The sequence below is a fragment of the Pezoporus wallicus genome, unplaced genomic scaffold (genome assembly GCF_028554395.1).
Source record: "Pezoporus wallicus isolate ANWC-B61680 ecotype Strahan unplaced genomic scaffold, APGP_CSIRO_Pwel_v1 scaffold_2584, whole genome shotgun sequence".
Taxonomy (NCBI): domain Eukaryota; kingdom Metazoa; phylum Chordata; class Aves; order Psittaciformes; family Psittacidae; genus Pezoporus; species Pezoporus wallicus.
This window is the reverse complement of record NW_026642851.1, coordinates 1836170-1856862: the sequence shown is the minus strand read 5'-3', so window position 1 is coordinate 1856862 and position 20693 is coordinate 1836170. Positions and strand designations below refer to the sequence as shown.

General features: G+C 38.5%; 1 protein-coding gene across 4 annotated transcripts in view; it reads left to right on the top strand.

The window, feature by feature from the left end:
• Nucleotides 1–20693, top strand: part of PPP1R9A (protein phosphatase 1 regulatory subunit 9A) — a 133861-nt gene that overhangs the window by 51539 nt on the left and 61629 nt on the right. For all 4 annotated transcript variants that reach the window (XM_057432586.1, XM_057432585.1, XM_057432584.1 and 1 more), the window contains exon 2: nt 20111–20243. In XM_057432586.1, the coding sequence (XP_057288569.1) occupies nt 20111–20243 (133 nt within the window). The remainder of the gene's footprint in view (nt 1–20110; nt 20244–20693) is intronic.

Sequence of the window (20693 nt, the reverse complement as noted above, 5' to 3'; positions counted from 1 at the left end):
GTGTCACCCACAAGTTTTTTGCATGTTCTCTAAAAGTTCTTAAAAAAGGAGTGGGAGTGCAGGGCTCAGAATGTGAGGGTTGTTTGCTGGTTAGCATTTAAGCTTTTGCTGTCTGAACAACATTTGGGAGTTAGTTTCTGCCTATCACTGTGAGAATTCTATTGTTATGGTTTGTCTGTTACAGAATTTAGCCATGCACAGGTTTTTACAGCCATGTGCAGTTTACCGATGTGCCAGAGTAAAAGTGAAGTAGGGAAGTAGAGAAATATGTGATTAAAATATCAATCCAATTCTCAGGGTGCTGTATGCAGATATTTAATTAAGAGATTATCTGGATAACTGAAGAACAGAAAAAACATCTGTTATAAGTTGCATCAAATGAATAATAACTCGTGCTTCTCAAATGTTTAAGAGAGAAGACTTGAAAGAAAAATAGAAGAGGCAAGGTATCAGACTCTAGATGAAGAAATCACATGGTTCTTTATAAAAGAGTAACTACCCCCCCTTATTTATTGACAAAGAGAATGAACAGTGGCGTAGCCTTGTTTAATTGCTCTTTGTGTTATAAAATGCAGAAAATAATTCTGAATTAGAAATTGCTAACAGTATTTGTCATGGTTGGATCAAGACAGCAAAAAGGAGTTTGTCAAGATCTTTGTAGCACTCCTGTTTGTATATCAACATTCTTGCCTTCCCTAAGCATCAGTTGCCTATTATTTTTTCTTCACATTTCATGTATTAGCAACAGGGAAGTTCATGAACTAGCAAAGACCGATTATACTTCAGGGGAGACATTCCCTAAAAAGAGGTACCTATGCCTTACCTGGGAACCTTTGGAGTAGTACTGGTATCTTAGCAGGCAATGAACCTTTGGAAGAGCTTTACAATTTTACAATTCAGTGTAAGCCTATGACTCCTAGGTATAGGAACAATTTTTTGTGCTAGGGCAGCAGGAATTTCCAGCTACTGGATATTGGCCTAATACTGATTATGTTGAAATTAATTGGAGATGTCTCTGTGACTTTTTGGAAAGCAATTCTGAGTGACTTTAAATTTGCTGTGCCTGGTCTATTGTTTCTTCTCCACTCATTTTGTTTCCTTTAAAAGATCTGTTGAGGTTGCCTAATGAAAAGTCTTGTTAATTTCATTTCAGTTCAATCTTTTTTATACATTTGGCATGGTAAGCAACGTGAATCGAGAAGCCTCAAAAAGGCAGCAAATAGAGATTTCAGATCTATGGATTCTTGCCTGGTTTATCCATTTCTACTAACCTCTGTGTGTGCCTCCATACTGATCAGGGCTGTGATGAAACCCTCTGGCTGTCTCTCTGACCCCCTCCAGCTAAGCCTGGAGCTCTTTGATAACTGCCAGTTTGTCGGCTTTCTCTCAGCAGAGGTATATTGATTCCAGAGACCTATACATTTCTTAACTTTAAGATGCATCACTGACTATTTGCTTTCAATTTAAAGTTGGATTTTGGCTCTTTGTGTTAATTAATTCTTCTGTCTTGTACTTCTAATGGTGTCTCCTTCCTGGACACCTCACCTACACCTTGCATTTTCAGGCTGCCTACCTGTCCCTAGAGAGATTTGGAGAACTGGGCAAAGAACTGTTCACTTTGCATGTTTTGGGTTTTTTTTTTTATGTTCAGGAGGGCCTGTAGGCACAATTGGGCTATTAGTGGATTTGTGTGTGTGCTTTTATGTAGTTTAAGCAGTAGTTCAGTTTACAACAGAACATAGTAGGTGAGTATCTTCAAACCGAGTATCTTCAAACCAAGTATCTTACTATGCCTTGGTGGCTTCCAAAATCCCTTCTTATTACAGCCTACTTTTCTTCAATTCTTTCTGTTGAAAGAACATTTTAGACAGTCATAGTTCGCACCAAAACTTCTGTGCAGGGGTGTGTCACTCTGTTAATTCTGTTTTTATCAAAGATGAACTTACATCAACATTTGTATTTGTGTTATTTTACCACAGAAGATTTTTAAAACTGGTGAGCATCAGCATTTTGAGTTTACTGACTATAACTGGAGTAAAGGGTGAAAATACAATGATTGCTCTGTTCTCACCTTCCTGTGTTTATTTGTTTTCCAGATTTGGCTTAAAATATATCTGTTTAGATGTCAATTTTGGGCACTTTTCATATTCCAGTGTTATCAGTAGGTTTAATACTTTTGCATTAGGCATCATGCTTTCTGACTGCCATTGTACCCCATGTGAAGATGCTCTGCTTACGCGTCAGTTAAATCCTGCAAGAGTTTGAAGAAAAAAAGTGATATTATATGGTCAATTTGCTGATTTTTTTTTAAATATTTTGAAGATATTTATGCAAAGGGGAGACAATAGAGACAATAAATTACTGAAGTCTCATGAGAGAGAATTGCTTTTTTTTGATGTAGAAAGATCTGTCTTAATTCAGAGAAGAAATTGTGGTTTAGGGAAACAAATCTTTTTAATAAAGTCTTTTTAATGGATGGCTAAAGGAGAGTATAAATAAGTTAATGTAGAATTATTAGAATATATAATTGATATTTGGACAATTGTAAATTCTTCCTTTGAAATACTACGCTACTAACATGTTATGGGACAGGTTTTCTTACACATCAGCTGTTAGAGGGTATCTACAGTAATGTTTTAAGTCAGGTTCATTTGACTTTTCTAGAGGAAAAAAAAAGATCATAATCAGTTCTGATCTCATCCCTGCTACGAACATGTGATGAAATGCAATAAACTTCTGACCTCTTCAGCTCAGTTTGATAGAGGACCATAAGGCATATAATAAATTTTTCATTTGCATTTCTTTCATCCTGCAGGAAAATAACATATGTAACTTTTAAGTTAGAAGTTAGTGCCATTAATTTCATTACAGATGCATGAGGTTATGATGTAATGTGCAGCTGCTTTAGCATTGAAATTGTTCTTCATAGGTCAAGCAGTCAAAACAATGGTTAAGTAGGATGAACCCTTATGCCTACCTGCCTTATGTGATCTAGCTCTCCAGGTAGTCTCCTTCACTTGCCTGTTCTAAACACAAACAAAAATTGTTTCAGATGTGGTAAAGGTAATGGATTACTTGCATTGCAGTCCATGCCAGATGTTGCTTTTAGAATGCCTTTATTTGACAATTGTAAAATATAATAATATTTAAGGCTGACAGAGCTCCTTGGGTAATGGCATTAACCTTCCTACATTTATTTGAATAAATATAAGGGATTTGTTTTCCTTCTGCTTAAAGTTGTCCAGAAGCATAAGGTTCATTTTGTTTCTTGGACATTAGGAAGGCAAAGTGTTCCCTCCCACACTGCCTGTGGTTGGCACCAGGCCTTGTCTCTTGCTTGCAGGGGAGGTGAGCAGCAGCGGCCTAGAGGTGCTTTCTGGGAAGCATTGCTTTTCTTTTCCTGACCACAGCACAGTGCTGTGGGTCCTCAGGCAAGAAGAAGAGTGTTCTTGGACTTTGAATGTACTTGAGCTATGCCTTAGTCAAACTGGAGCTGTTCCTTCCACTGTCTGTAACCAATGAATACCTTTTCCTGGGTAAGATAGTGTGTAGCACCTTGACTGGATTTTAAACAAACGGGGAATATCATTAATAAAATACTGATTTGGGGAATAATATTTATATATTAATTTTCTAAAACTACTTACTTTTATTTGAGCTATATGGTTTTGACCTAGTATACAAAATGCAATGGGTAACTTTGTAGCTTTGTATGAAGACATTTTAGTATCTTTCAGTCATTTTGCTCTTAGATGTGTTTCCATCTGCCAGACTTAAGTTAGCTAGCCTTATATACTATTTTTCTCTCATTTCATTTCTCTTAGAGATACTTCTGAATCTCACCAATAAAAACCCCACTGCTGTTCTTCTTTTGAAGTTGTGATTTCGGCTTTTGAATTACAATCTTCATGCAGCAAATTGAGCTGCTACATTCCCTCTGGCTAAATCTGAGTTGTGCATCTGCAACCTTTACTTTTCTCTGGTACTGAGCAGTCATGCAAGGTGTGTACTAACTGACTACCTTCAGTCTTGCTGCTAGCTGGTAACCCAGATGCTTATTTGATAGACAACACTGGATGTCTCCTTACTGTAATCTGTGGTGTGGTCAGGCAGAGTTTGAATGGCTTATTGAGCGCTTCACAAAAGCACATTGCTGAACTGCTGGGACACCTCATTCCATGTGAATACTCAAACTGCAGTCAAAAAAAAAGAAGTTAAAAGTGCAAAGTCATGCTTTGTGGGGTTTTCAGCACTTAGGAGACCATTGCAAGAAAACATTTTGCTCTGGAGTAGATTGAATTGTCTTTTTTTCTTTTTACAAATTTAATTTAAGACTTTATTGAAGACAGACACATGCGACTGAGTCCATGGAGAATGCTGGTATTTCTATTACTTTATTAGTCAATGCCTGCAAGCTGCCATATTTGAGGCTTCTGTCTCTTTCACCATTACTTGGTATGTATTTTATTTTACCTTGTTAATAGTAATAGATTAGAAAATAGTGAAAACTACAGTTTACTGTAAAATTACTGCTTGCCTTTACTACCTATCCTACTGTTTTTTTTTCATAGCCATTATTTTTACATTCTTCCACATTGTTTCTAGCACTTAGGGCTGTACACAGTGACTGTGACGGCTGCAGTCTGAGTTTAGGAGCTTAACCAAGAAGGTTAACCTGGATTCAGTTATCTTGCATTACACACAGAGGGATTTTCATCTAGGTGGTTATCATGTAGCAATAGTATCTTGCTGACTACATTCTGGTTCCCTACGTAAGTCCTTAGATAGCCAAGCATTTTTTGAAAGGCAGTGTGACAGCCTTTAAGTTGTTCTTACTACTCAGTGGAAGGATTTTTGTCCTGATCTGTTTTTGCAGAAATCAGTATAAAACATAAGGCAGCTAAAAGTTTGTTAGAACAAATTAAAAAAGCTTCAGTATGAAGAACTGCTCTTGTATCTAAAATGCATTTTGTGCGCATGTGATATAACCCATTTTGTGCATCTTGTTTTAAAGCACCTATCCTTGAAAAAGCTCAGAAAAGTCTGCTAGGTTAATAAAACACAAGTGGAACAGGTTACTCAGAGAAGTTGAGGCTGTCCCATCCCTGGCAGTGTTCAAGACCAGGTTGGACAGGGCTTTGAGCAACCTGGTCTAGTAGAAGGTGTCTCTGCCAATGGCAGGGGTTTGGAACTAGGTGACCTGTAAAGCTTCTTCCAGCCCAAACCGTTTTATGATTCTAAAAGTGACTTTTCCATAAATTTGCCTCCTATAACATAAAGATACAACAGTTACAGTTTGTATTTTTATTGTGCCTTCTTTTCTGGGTCACATTATGACATTTATCAGAAATAAAATTAACCTTAGGGCATGGAAGACAGTGTATATTCACCATTCCAAAGTTTTAATTTAAGGCAGATTATGGCAGTTGCCCTTTTGGCAAGACAGATAGGCTTTTGACCTAAAGCTTGGTAAGCTAAGATTACTTTAATACTGTTTTTATGAAGCTTGCCTGATCAGATAAAATAATTTTGAAGACTTGAATTGAAGCGATGTCTCATACCTTTCAGGTTAAGTAGGCAAAAAACATGCATGATATATTCAAGTTGCTTTTAATTTGAAATACTGTCAGACACTTCGTAGTTGACTGTCATTGTAGGATTACCAGTTCTCTGCATTGTGTTCTGTAACAACCACCTACCGTTGATGTTCTCTGTGTTACCAAAACCATTTAGCTCTTTGTGTTGAAATGTCATTTGGAAAGTTATCTAAAATGATGAATGCCCTACACTGTCCAGTGTTGCAGTTGCATTTTAAAACTCAATGGCCTTTTTCTCCTCCGTGTTTTGTGCACTGCTCTCCTTTTTTATGGTAACTCCGTGATGGTTGCGTTTGGGGTACTCATGCTTCTGGAGGTGTTTGAATTCTAAAGAGACAAGATTTTCCCTTTTCTCTGAAGAAAAGCAGAGGTAAAAACCTGTATGTTATTTGGTCCAGACCCAGGAGGGGTGCCTGTATGACCTGTGTGTGGCTTTTCTGCCCAGCTTTCTCACCCAGCAGTGGATGGACTTTGGTGCTTAAGCAGCAGGAACATGTTCCTGCAGCTGCTCTGTATCTATGGCTGAGCCTGTTGGTCTTAAGCAATAAATACATTTGGATGAATTTTTACCTTCTGGCATGCACTTTTATTGGTTTTCCTCTTGAATAGTCTGTGGAAACATTTCTTCCCTTCAAGGCTAATATGGTTGATAGCATCCTTTTAAACAGTGTGGCTTTTATTCCTATTTTACTGCAAAGAATCGAAAGCTAAAACTTGAGCAGATTTATAGACAGAACTGTGTTTGTGGTTATTCTGTTTACGAGTACAATGGAAAAGGCTCTTTAAAATTGTCATCTGGGGCTATTTTCCAGATAGTTTATTTGCAAGTAAAAGGTGCTCTTTTGTTAAAGTTTTTTTTAAGTTTTTTTTTAATTAGAATTTCAGAGTGTTTAATCAATAACAGTAAGATTAGAATTAAAGTTTTCAAGATTAACGTTTTACCAGCATGACTGTTTTGATGTCCAGCCACATACTTATTTTCCCACACTGCCTGTATCTAACTAACTTCCTCATTCAAGACAGTGGTTTTATCCACTATGGGGTTTTTTAGTGGTAAGAAGAAGCCAGGAGTTACATGTGCTTTGTACCAACTGTCTGCTGTGTGGTTTCCCAGTGAATGTTAATGTTATCTCTTGTGGTTTTCTTGAGCTAGTACTAACTTTTGTTAGTAGTAGCATATTAATAAAGGACTTGGAAAGATTGCTTCTAATTGTTTTCTCTTTTTCCTTATGTTTAACCTCTGGAGGGTTGATTAAGAGTAATAGCACTGCCCAGGAAAAGAAGCCTCTCAGCACTGACAGCTATTCTTGAAACCATAGCTATAAAAGTCTTTTAGAAGATGTACTTCTATAAAACTTGGACATGTACTTTTTATTTTGCTTATGGATTCTTGTAAATAGCTGTGGTTGTGTGTGTAAATGTGTTCTAGCAGAGTTTTGTAAGATCAGTTTGCTGTCTTCCTCTGGTTGTTCACTCACAGCTCTTAGTTTAGGCAAGATTCACAGCCTTGCTATTTTCTTTAGATAGCAAAGAGTAGGTGACTTAAACATATTTAAATGTCAGGATTCTTAAAATATTTGGGTATGTTCTCTTTAGTCGTTACGTTAGACTGGAGTAGCCATTAAAATAATGCTAGCATTATTAAAAAGGCTTACTCTATTGTGTTTATAGCCTGTCGTGTACAGATTATACCCGATTTAATTTGTTATCTGGAGTGTGTCCAGCTTCCACTAAATGGTGTCTGTTTTACTTTTAAAAGAAAAGTGCAGCTGTTTGTAACCAGAGTACAGTAACTGTGAGTGACAGCGATACCAGCTGTGTGCTGCACACTTCAGCTGGTGTAGTAACTGAACAGCGCTCTTGTAGATCCCCCTGCTCTGCTCACTACATTGACACAACATATAGAGAGGTTCTTCTGTAGCTTTCACAGTTCTCCATCTCTGCGCGTGATAAACAGCACTTTTTCCTCCTTTGCTTGGACAAATCTGGACAGAAAGCTAAGCCTTATATTTTAGTTTCTCCAAGAAGGTGGAATATTTGTTCTGAGCTTCAGTTATTTCTCTCTGAAGCAGGGCAAAAAAACTTGCCTTCTTGAAGACAGAAAGCTCAGAGGACTCAAGGCAGGTATAAAGGTCTCTGTTTGCCATATGTCTCCACTGCTGGCATGTGACAGGGACAACAGTGGGCTCACATTTAACCCCATGTCTGTCTTCATATCCAGTAATGCATGTGTACGGACATGGTGCTCTGCCCAAATAGAGCCGTGCATGCTGGGACTGTTAAGGACATGCCCAGGGAGGTGCTTGGTCAACCCCAGAATAGTAAAGCAGGATGTTCCTGTGGGGAAAAAAAGTACACCAGAACTCTTTAAGAAAACAAACAATCAGACAAACCCCCTACAACTAAATGCCAAAATGCACACGCACAAGTGCATCCTCCCCATTTCCCACAGCAGCCAGGATGAAACCGTTTTCTTTCTTTACAAGAGAGAGCAAAAAGGATGTATTTCCCACTCTTCATCTATTTTACTCCTGTAGCTTCCCTAAGTTGTATTGCTGTATGTGAATGACAGGAGCATGACAAAGAGTCAGAACTTTCCTCTCCCATCACGTGGCAGTGCAGAAGGTTCATGTTCACTCTTCAACGTAAGGAGATGGTGTAGATGGGGCCAACAAAGGTCTTCTGCTTTGCTTTTTAGAGGCACAGCAATAACAGCCCTGCAAGCAGCGTTGCTGAGTCTTACCTCAGTGTCTTTGGCACTCTGTGGCACAGACACGTGAAGCCTTGTACCAAAAGCTGGGGGGCTCTATGGAGCTCCACAAATGCTTTCTCAGCACTGGGTGCTACATTTTGCGTTTGATTCTCCAGTATTTCAAATGCATCGCTGACTGCTATGTAGGAAGCGTCTATAAAATCTGAATTTGCAAAGTAAATTTAGGCACAAGGAGTAGAATTGCATAAATACTTCAGGCGAGCAAAACTAATTGTAGGTCTCTACGCTTGTTTAGTTGTTCCACAGTATGAGGGATAGAGTGAAAACCAATCATAATACAGACTCCCACTTCTTCTCTTGGGTTTGATGAAATCAACTTTGCAATTGATTTCAAGGGAATAATATCAGGCTTTCTGCCTGATGTCATGGCAAACATTGACGTTGAAAAATGTCCAGAAATAGTGTATTGAGTCACTTTAAATGTATTTCTCTTGAATCCCCACTTTGTGGCATTATTGCTGTAGTCTCATCCCGACCTAGCATTATCCATTAATACCAGCTTATCCCCATGATCCTTCCTTCTCTTTGTCTATTTGTTTGGATATACCGTGTGCACACATTTGTAACCTTCTGTTTCTTGCTCCGCTAATAACATATTTTAAATTGCACTTAGAGCTGGCACATTTGAACCAGTAATGCAGTCAGAGGAGGGCACCCGTATTCTTGGCTTGTGTTAGAGTTTTTGTTACCCCGTGTACCTTATTAAGAGGCATTAGGGAGACTGAATTCCTCTGGAAATACAGACTGTCTGATTTTTGAGGCATTGGTATGAGTAACTGTAATGCAATACATTAGGTATGAATGCTTAATGGCTAAACATTCTTTGCTTGCTCTAGGCAGTTTTACATCTTACTAGGATGCAATTCATTGTGCTAAACTGGGTGAATGTGAGACTACCATTAGAAAAAGGACAGTCAGCCAAAATTAATTCTGCCTGCAGGTGCAATTAAAGGATTGGTAAGTCTACAATAGAAGTAATTGAGTAGTGATCTGGCTCTGAGAATGCTGCCTTGCACTTCCCATTTGAAAGATGTTTACAAAATACAGCAAACCTTCTGGTGTATTACAGAAGCTTTTCTGTTAATCCTCTTAGCCTCTGCCTGTTTGTCCAGTTTCATGTACAAGCAATGGCATTAACAGGCTGAATGGCTGGGTTTTGGTGGGAGTGGGTGCAACACTCCTAGCAAATTAACACAACACTCCATTAATTGGTCTCTTATATCACTGCTTGGTGATGTTACTGTGAATGTAGCAATAGCTTACCAAAGCTTTTAGATTCCTTAGAGTCATAAGCATTTTAGTTGGTGTAGAAAAATACCTGCTTGTACTAGAAACTGAATAAATACCCTCTGTAATATGTGCCACCTTAAATCAAGGTATTATATTTTCCCTGCACAGAGGCTGTCTGAAGGGCTGTCTAACATCTAGTGTCATACTTAAGCTATGCTTCAACTTGTAAGTTATGTACTTAAGTAACGAATAGTCTGTGCGTTGGCACTCTGCAAAGCAAGAGTTTGACACATCTCTGAGTTTTTCTTAAAGAGTATTTCTTAATAGAATATAATGAAGCTATAATATTATTATACTAGAAAATAACAGTCATCTTAGACCATGAAACCATCTTTCTTTAGTAATCTAATCTCAGTCAAAGAATTTATTAAGTAAGAATTTCTCATTAAAAGAAGTCCAAGAATTTAGTCATTTTATATGAACTTAGTTATTGTGAAAGGTACTGGTGGCACAGCATTAGAGGTTCAGAAAGACTCCCACTGTGGTCTGGTATGGAATTGCTTTTGCTTATTGTGCCTTGCTCTGAGACATGGCAGTAAAGTTTTCTGGTTTCTGGCACTGGTGGAAAGATTGCCAAATGCAGTAGCTGCTAGGAATGAGGCAAGGTAGATGGGAGAGTCATAAAAAACCTTGGGGCAGCTGCATCTTTGCACCACAAAAAAGCAGAATAGGATTTGTATTTATGATGTAATACTGAGAAAATTGGACACCAAATCAGACTGTTTCTGCCTAACTCTTCTACCTCTGCTCTCTTCTCTGCTTTAAGTAAAGGGATGGATAGAAATATGCGCTATTTATGTTTTTTCTCTGTATCTGTTCTATATATATAAAAGCATTGTATTCATTTTTGTTCAGTTTATAAAATATGTTGTATGTTCACAGTAAAACTATAGTTGGATGAATTATCTCTATAATTTATTCAGCAAATCTTCTAAATTAATGCCTGTGATCAATTTCTTGTGCTGCTTTTTTCCTTTGAATTATTTTCTTAACAGTTCTGACATCTGTAAATGAATAAAAGGAATTTCTTGTGCAGTTTTGGTTTTGTAGATTCATTTGTAGTGAACATTCAGGTTACACAGTTTATCTCTGCTGAGATTTATTTAAAATAGAAATAAGAATGTCTTATGAATAGTCAGTGTTCTTTTTTTTTAGGTGTTTGCCTCTCAGAACATTTGTAGCATTTTTACTTTGTGTTTGCACATCTTGATTTGTAGGCTGAGGGAGAGCGAGATTGCTGGGAGAGGAAACACTGACACTTTGATTCATGATGACATTGCTACTGTATGGCAGTCTGTACTAATTGGTACCAGAACAGCATTTACTCTTGGCTGGCTCATGTGTCACACTCTTAAAGGCAGAAGAAAAATAGCGCCCTCAGTTATGATGTGAATTGGCATCAATGCAAGGATCTAGAAGAAACACTGCAGAAGATTCAGGAATAAATGTCTAAGGACAGAAACTGCAACTTTGCCTCACGCTGTCCTATCCATTTAAACTTGTTTAGACACCAGAGGTCCAGACTTGAGGCTGTACGGTATTATAATTAATTTGTGAAACTCAGCTCGCTATATTCTCATTTGCGTTCTTATTTCCATGATCAAAGATACAGTGAGTTCTTAAGCATGCTGGTTTGTTACCTTGGCAATAGAGGGGATTTCCAAAAGAGTGATAAAATAAATCTGCTTGGAAGCAGATTTTCTTCCTAAACATTCTTGCTGATATTTTTATAATTTTTGTATAGCGTGACTCTTGATGTACTGTTGTTGCAAGTGCTTCTTTGTTCTACCGGGTGGAGACACTCTCAAGGTGTAGGCAATTTCTTTTTTTACTTCACCCTGAAACAGGGGTGCAGTTGTCAGCCAAAGCCATTAAGGTTTAAAGGTCAGTACTGCACTGCGGTAAGCAGTAACGTTAAATTGCAGCACCTAGGTCTCTTATCTGTCTGGGATCTGTCAAAGAAGTCTGGCAGGAGAGACTTCTCTAAGGAACCCTGAGCTTTATGGGAATGCAGTATGGTGGAGCTTCTCTCTTGGCTCTTTTCCCTGCAATTGTCAAGCTACTGTCATGAAAAATACAAGGGTGGGGTTTTTTCCCTAATTTTTATTCTCTATTTCTACATTGTGGATCACTGACCAAAAATAGACAGTAGAAGATCTAAACAGGGTTTTTGTCAGTAACTTCCAGTAATACAAAGTAAAGTTAAAAAAAAAGGCAAGGTAATAACGAAGGAATGAATTGTATATGAAGTGTACCTGTGAAGTACACAAAACATGAAAATTCTCCTAAGGATTCATATATGATCAGTAAAACTCAGGGGAGTCACCTTACTGTTCATTTAATAGTTGTATTATACTGTTGCTTCCAAGCTGCTGTATTACAAAAAACAGTCCAATGCCCAAGAAGATTTAGGTTCAGGTCTGCAAAACTCATAAAACAGAATTCAGTGAAAATCATTTAGTATGTACCATTAATGTAAGAGAAAAACAGGACGGTATTGGAATTCTCCATTTGTAATAATGGGTATAACAAAAGAATTATAGTGAGAAGGATGGAAAGGACAAAAAGACACCTCTGAGTTGTAACCAGTCTTTACATGAAAAAACCCCCTCCAGGAATATTCAGATTAGACTATTTAAATGTCTTTGTCAACTCCAGGTTTCAGTGCACCACACTGTTTTACTCACTGCGACAAAACTGAAATGCAGCAACCCTAATTAGCTGTGCAAGTTGAGAATACCATGTGAGCCACATTTCGATAGCAGTGAATCTTTTTAAGTCTGACCAGGGTGACCCTTTCAGGTTGGCCAAGTTGAGTTACTTAGGTTGCCTTTCAGCAAAAGGTAAGTCTAAGGGTTGCTTACTGAAAGCATGGAAAATGAGTTTAATAAAAAAAGAGCAGAGAAATACTCTCAACCTTTTTTTGTTGAAGTAATTTGGTATTTGCCAGTGAGTGACCAGTCTGGGGGGTTTTAGGGTTACTATGGGAAAATACTTGAAGTTTTTCCAGGATTGGCTTAGAGGCATATTTGCTCTCAGCAGCCTAGAGGCCGTTATTTGTTGCCTGTGTAGAAAAGAAAGAAATGACTCATGTCATCTGTGTTTCTCATGCCATGATGTTCCTGAAGTTTCATGTGAGTAGGACTGCTACTCCAAAGGGTAATCCTAGTCTGCAAAGATTCATGCTCATGGGAGACAGTTTAGTCTCCACTTTTCATCTCTTCAGTGTGCGCCAGATCACAACTGTGAACAGGGGCACTAGGTGTTGTATAACAGAGTCCTCATTGTTCAAGAGACCAGCATTGCATTTTGTATAGCTGCTCAAGTACATAACTTGTTTTCGAAGAAGCTTATGTTGTCCTCAAGTCCCTTAAAGTATGAAGAGGTGGTGGTGTAGGGCTACCATCCCACTTCTTTCCAAAAGGCTTTGGACCCTAAATCCATGGGTCCAAATGGACCACGGGATAAATGGATGCAGCATGAGAAAATTCACATTCTTCCACTATGAAATTTGTTTTGGTCAAAGTTGTAGCCTAGGAACAATTCTCTTGCAGCACAAGTTTGCTGTCACTAAAAGCACTTGGAGTAACTCATTATTGAACTGCAGGAACACACACACACACGCACCCGTGCTTATTCTTAGAAATCTCTCTATAAGAGCAGATTAGTATTAGCTTTGGTTTGACTCTTCAGTACCAGGGCTTATTTGTACCTGCTAATTACTCTGACCTGTAATTATGAGTAACAGCATGAAGTTTTCACATGGGGCACACATCTCATTTCCAGCAACAGTTATTTTAGATTTTTCTGCTATGTAGACAAGTAGTGACATGAATTGTAACAAACCTGGTACATCAGCAATAAAACAAGTACAAACTGGATAAATAATAAATGAAGATAGATATTAAACTTTACCAATTCCAGGAATTTACATAATGAAAACAGGTGTTTTAACGAAGTCACACCTGAAACGAAAGTAAGTAGCAGAAACACAGGGTAAAAAATGGTATTTGTATGCAGAAAATTTGAGATGGCAGAGAAAAAGAGAAATCTGAAGCTTTGACTTTCTACTTGATTTGTCAGGAAGACCACATATCTATACCAGTATGTCAGTATTGAGCTGCATAGATTTTAAAATGCTCAGGTAAGGGATTGTTGTGGAGGAGCAGTTCAATGCACTACTGTATATTGGTGCAGTCTTCTTGGAAGGATGCAGGCATTTTAGCTGTGTTACTTTCAGTCTCTGCAGCCTCTCTGAGCTGAAACAGAAGGACCTTCTGATTTGACAGTAGTGAATGCAGTGGAGAGGTCAGAGAGAACAAGCAGATATGTCCTCTCATCATAACTGAAAACAGCTACTTCTCCTAAAGAGCTTTCTGAGGGAAACCCCAGGCTTAGTTTTGGTGTTAAGATGATCAGTTTCTTTCAGTATTGCAACTGTCTAATTCCCATCTGTGTCTCATCCCTGCTTCTTGGGAAGTTTTGTCTCCTTGGTGCTTCCCTGTGAAGCATTACTGACAGCTGATGCCCACGCAGGCTTTAGGGGAGAGCGAAGCCAGGAAATCTAGAGGAAACCTGTGGTGGCTTCTCCTCAGTGACTCACTCCCTTTGACTGTGACAAAGCGACCATACTGTAGAGAAAAGACTCTTCAAGAAAGAAAAGAAGCACCTGTTTCAGGTGCCAGAAGTTCACTCGTCCCCAGAGATATGCTGGGGACTTTGAAGCAGAAGGTTATGAATGGTCAAACTGTGATTATTTTTTCTCTCATTTAGCTTTGTCAACAGAGCCAGAGAGGTTACCCCCAGTGCTGTGCCTGTCTCCTGCCCTTGTGGGGTGTTGTACAGGGGTATTCCTCACAGCTTCAGGTACAACAATTTACGTCAGTGTGACATCCATGAATGTGTCTGATTCTTCCTATGTCACTCTTATGGCTTGTCCCTCCCCACGAAAGAATTTCTCATCGTTAGTGGAGGAAATCCAGCAGTCCAGTTCAGTATATTCAAAACAAGAGATGATTGTAACACTGCCCTGAAGAAGTTGGCAGCAACCCTGCAAAGGTACCTGTTTTTCCTCCTGGAGGGTAGGGAGGTGCTTTTGTGTGCTATTCTAGACTTAGAGACTTCTCTGAATGGGAAAGTACTGACGGTGTCATCCACAACTTGTAGTGTTTTTCTGAATGTCCTATGTCCAAACAGCTTAGCCACGGTTTCCTTATTTAGGTTCTTCCTTACAATTGCAACAAAACTTATCTGAAATTCCAGCTGATTTCCATCCATGTCAGCATTAAAGGCAACCTCTAGGTTTTCATCTTTCCCAGAATCTACAGCATGCATGTGGTAGAACCACTCAGAGGAAATTGTTATTACAATTAATCTATATAATTAACCTATTATAATTAAGGTTGCTAAAAGATGCATTCATGGTGCCTGGTTGATTAGTTCCCTTTAGTGTTTGTACATTTCTGTTTTCTCCCAGTTTCAGTGCAGGACAAACTTCACTGAGAGAAGTAAATGGGTGATAGGAAAGTTTAGAGTTTGTGCTCTAAGATCCATGCTCTTTGAATGTGGACACTGGCTGTGCCAAGTTTTGTTCCCTCCACATAAGAGTACTTTGTGACTCTTCCAGCAAATACACAGTGCACCCTGGATATGACTTACGAAAAGATAAAACTATAAGGTAGTTCTGTAATTATTCATCTTCCTGCATTGGATGTTTGCACAGTAATGAGGTACGGCCAGAAGAAGACCTTATCATTCTTGGGGCTTCTCACCTGGATGTATGGAGAGATGACCCATTTGGTTTCTGCGCTGTCTGCAAAGAAGGCATGGAACAAAGGTGTTCAAAATTTTTCATTCTGCAAATGGTACACAAGAAGGCTAATAATACTAGTTATCACTCTGGTGGAACTTCTCCTATGTACTAAAGCAAGCATCATGCACTAAAGGAGTGAGCATTTGGTGTTTCTGACTGGGAAGTCACGTTCAGTCCCTTTACAGTATGTGACTGCTGTTTCTGGAACTTGTTTCCATGCAAGATCCAGGAAACCCAAATTCTGGCCTTGGTCTTGCCTTGATAGTTGTAAAAAATGAGACGGTTTGGGATCATCCCAAGGCTAACAGCATTGCTTTTTTATGCCTGCAGGTGTGCCTGAAAATCACAGTTCTCCATAGCGGGACAGGAGGTGCTCTGATAGATGGCTTTGTTTTCTCTTCCCCAAGAACTGTGATGGAAGGAAAAGAGGTAGATAGGTTGTTGTGCAGTTTTGAGAATGGGTTTCATTAATGTTTACTGTTCACACAGGCAATACCAGTCTCTTTTGCTGGCAGGTGCTATCTTCTGCTCGTTGACAAGTCTACATTACCTAGAGATTACTCCTGAAGATTAACTAATGATGTCAAGCTCAGCTTGTTGGTGGCCACCAGCAGCACATATAGTAATGGCAGTGATTGGGTTGGGATCACAGGTTGTAATAACCACTCCATGCCTAGCATCACTTTCTAAATGGCCTCTATCACACCAGAGTTACAAAACCTTTATCCTGAATTTTCAGAAATAAGAAAAATATTGAGGAAAAGCAGTAGTTTATTCATGTTACATGGCATCATTATGGTGAGGTAGTGGCTGTGGTGCCTACTCCCCTCCCTAGAGGGAGAATACAGAAGTATAAGCATTGGTATCTGATGTGTTCTCACCACTGGTGGTGGCTTTTTATTTCCACTGTTTCTGGATTACAGGTGCTCTTGTAAATCCTAATAAACATCGCAAGTGAATTCCCTGGAAACTTTTTCTCCCCCTAAATATCTGGAGAGGTACAACCAGAGATTTTCCTGAAAAAAAACCAAAACCGTTTTCTTTAAGTAATGGCTCAGTGGACTTTATTGTAGTGGGTACTTGGCCGTTGTGGCAGCATAACCAAATCTGTTAAATAATAGGAAATGGGAGAATTCCCATGAGTCTGAAATCACACACACACTCTAGGAAACACAGGGGCAGCAGTCGTGACGAAGTAGGTCTGTTTGAATCAAGTTAACCATACTTTGACGAAAAAGTTGTAACTGTTTGTTTTATTTTTAGCAATGTAAAATCTTGAGTGACATTTCTCATGACTGTACTGAGCAAGCAGTTTGTTACTATGGTGGATAGACTGTTTCACAAAGAAAGAAAATTGCCAAGCACAAATTTTCTTTTCTTCCTTTTAACACTCAGAGATTCATTTAATAGAAGCAGTCAGCCATTAAATGTGATTGTGCAAAATGAGGTAAATGGCATACAAGAATATCCTCCTTCCTCTAGTCAAAAGATATGTTGAAGGCAGTGGGCGAGATCATATGACCAGTGTTCAAAAGATGGTGAGTTAATGGCAGGTAGGAAACACAGACTATTTTACCTAGATAATATCAGTGATCCTACAATCTCTGAATGCTTAGGTAAGATACTAGATAAGAGAGGCACAGTGTATTTGGAGACAGAATTATAACTGTGTTCAACACAGAATTGTAACTGTGTTCAACACCAACAGCATCTTTAGTTCCCTTTTCATGTGCAGCAGCGAGCAAGATTCAAGAAGCCATTTCTTCTGTCTAATCTGGTTCAAGAAGGATAATCCCAAACAAGAGCACAATGTATGGTGTGATGCCTTGAAAAAAAATTATCCAGTTACTTTGCAACAAATTTGAAACTGCTGCCACAATACACTAATGCCAGTCATTAAACACATGGAAAAGAACAGGGCCAGTTAACATAATGAAAAAGAATCCAGAAATAAACTCATTTTGTGCCATATTTTTTCCTTACACTTTACCCTCATCTGTTCTTTGTCTTCAGCAAGCAGTATTTATCTGCCTGTCTTGCCATCCTTCAACAGCTAGTGACTGTATCTCCATTTTTCTTTAGGACATCTGTCCGTGTTCCACATTCCACAGGTCACCCTTGTCATGCTTTATACACTCCAAACTAAACTCACAGCTGTTGTTTATAACTTGTACTTGTTTTCACGGGTGCTGCATTTCAGTCTTAAAGGTTTGTTGGTCAAACCTTTGCGCAGTAATGTTTTCGTTGGGTCTGGCTCTGCTGATTGCTCCTTATTTTGCTTGGTGTCAGGATGAATGAGTTTGGGTTTGGATATGGAGCCCTCAGTGGATGTGCAGCAAACCTGTGACAGCAAACGAGAAGAAGGGAAGCTGCCAGGGGAGATTACCCATCCCCATGCTGCAGGGCTTTTTGTTACTGTTGTGTGGGCACTGACTGGTTTGATCTATTCTCATGTCAAGTTAGAGATGGTTGCTGTGAGTTGTACATCTCAACCAAGAGATAAATAGGATGGCCTTCTGTCTTGCACCTACTTCTTTTTCACTACATACACGTTAGCATCATTAGATCTGTGGGTTTTTTTCTAGCTTGATGTGGCCTACATAGAAAACCATGTTTATGATTCTTCCTGTCTTCAAGTGTTTTGAGAAACAGGAGGCCAGGGGTACACTACACAAAAAAAGCCTTTTCTTGTGTAAGAGGTTTGTGAAAGACATGGAGTAACAAAAGACTTTTCAGAACTCCTTTGTTGGGCTGTTAAGCAGATATGGACACCCTGTGTTTTGTTTTCCATTTTAACTGGGAGTTCAAACACCCGGTGGTGTTAATAACAGGAGGAGAAATTAATACATCATTCAAGGTCTTTACAACATACTAGATGCAGGTGCAGTTATTGCATCCACAAACAGAAGGAAGGAGCTGAAGGTGATCACTTACGTTTTGAAGGTGTTGGCTGTTTGCATGGCTTTCCTGTTTGTGTATTGCGTGGACATAATTTGGACATAGATTTTGCAGGTAATTTCCAACCAAGTAAATTGTTACGTTTAATGCTTATTACTGCATCACTGTATTTTCTCCAATCTTATACATACTAAAGCAGCCTAAAATGTTCAGCAGCATTGGGCAGTATTTAGTACGGGACTTATTTTAATCAGCATTTAGATATTTTTGTTAAGGCTTCTTAAGAACATGATTTAGTTAAAAGAGCATTTGTCTTGCATCAGTATCGCTGCAAAGCAGTGTGAGATAGGTTTGTGGATTCCTGTAAAACTTTTTTTTCTTTTTTGGTCTTGGAAGAGGCAAATGCTGTGCATTGTAAAATACAGGACTTAAATTTCCTTGGAGTGACAAACATCTTTTTCTGTTTTGACCACTACTTCGTACAAAGCTGGGAATTCTTTTGAAGTGGTTTTGTGCTAGCCATAACACAGTTACTGTACTTGTGGTAGTGTTTAATAGTATTTCAGTGTTGCACATTTAATATATTTACTACTTCAAAGAAGTTAATGTGCACCAACAGCTGTTTGGGCAGGTGAAACCTCAGGTGCATATGAGCACAGCTGCTGTTGTTGCACTGGACAGCAAGCTGGTATGCTTGCTCCAAGGGCAGTCATTAAGAAGACTCCAAGCAAGCCTGCTTCTTCTGAATATACATATAGCTACATAGCATGGTGCTGTGGTTTATGTTGTAAGAGAAATACAGAAAAACATGGCTATATAATTGTGTCTTCTGTATGGTGCCTGTAAAACAGGAAGAGGACTCGTTTTCCTTTATTAGAAGTAATGAATATGATATATGCATGGAACTGAAATTCAGTAAAATTACTACCACTAATCCTTTCATCACTGCTAAATGTGAACAGTTAAGTGAATTAGGCTGGCAGACTTTGACCTCTTAAAATACGAAAATATGTTTTTCCTGACTGTTTAAATTTCCTGAAGGTTTGAATAATCTCTGATTGAAGGCCATATTCATGCTGAAAGTATGATAGAAAATAGCATAAATAATATAATAAGGTTCATACAGTCAGTATTAAAATTACTGCTTTAAAGCTGAAATAAAGCTGTAAACCTGGTTAGTTAAAAAAATAAAAATACCCATGGTTATGTATGTTGCTCCCCTAAAAAAGTTAATACACAATATGGAGTGTAATCTCTAATGATATCCATTAGTGGTGTAAATGTGGATCAGTAATCTTCAGGTCTAGCTTTGGTTAGATGAATGCAAATTAGAACATCATTAGGAGTAAAGACTGAAGCAGAAGCTGTATACAGATCATAATTTCAGTGTATTTTGCTTTTTCATGTCTGTGGATCTTTAATAATAGTGCATCTTAATGAGTTGAATTAAATGTTAACATGTGTAGACCGACTTATTCAGTGTCACCTTCTGCATTTATAATCACAAACAATAAAAAACAATCATTTATACTCACTTGACTTTTACAACCAAAACTTGTGCTTTAAGTGAATGAAAAAGCACAAATTTAAAAACCTGAAGTTTGAATGAACAAGAGCAATTTGTCATTGAAAAGCCTTTTCAAACTCTGCAACATCACAGGATTAGAACAGTAGTTATTTTCATAAGTTGGAAGTCTTTTTTGAGTAGGTGTTTGAGTGATTTTTGTTCTGTTTCCACAGGTTTTCAATACATATTCTAATGAAGACTATGACAGGAGAAATGATGAAGTTGACCCAGTGGCTGCATCAGCTGAATATGAACTCGAGAAGCGTGTGGAAAAACTGGAGCTCTTCCCAGTTGAACTAGAAAAAGGTATGTGGCCTGTGTGACATTTTCAGTTCCTGTGACACTGATCTGCAAGCCTGAGGAAGTCCACACATGCCTACAGAGCCTAATTTGAATTTCCATGAATCTGTCTTAGTCACCTTGGCTTTTTGTATTTCAGAAATTGTTTAAAAAGGAATTAAAGAGGCAGGTCAGGACATGCAGTTCTTTACTTCCCCAAGAGAATTGTTTTGTGACATTCTGTTAACACGTGATTTTACAAGGTGCTTGATACGGTGTGTTCACTCGCCACAGGAAGAGTAAAAATCTTGATTGTCATTCTAAGCTACTCATAAGGTGAAGGTGACACTTCTTTGTGTGTAATTTAATAGATTTCTTAAAAGGAAGCAAAATACTGTTAATAGTAGTGACATGGGAAACCAAGAGGAGCCAAAGCATATATGTTTACTTACCAAATAACTGTACAAATCAAATGTA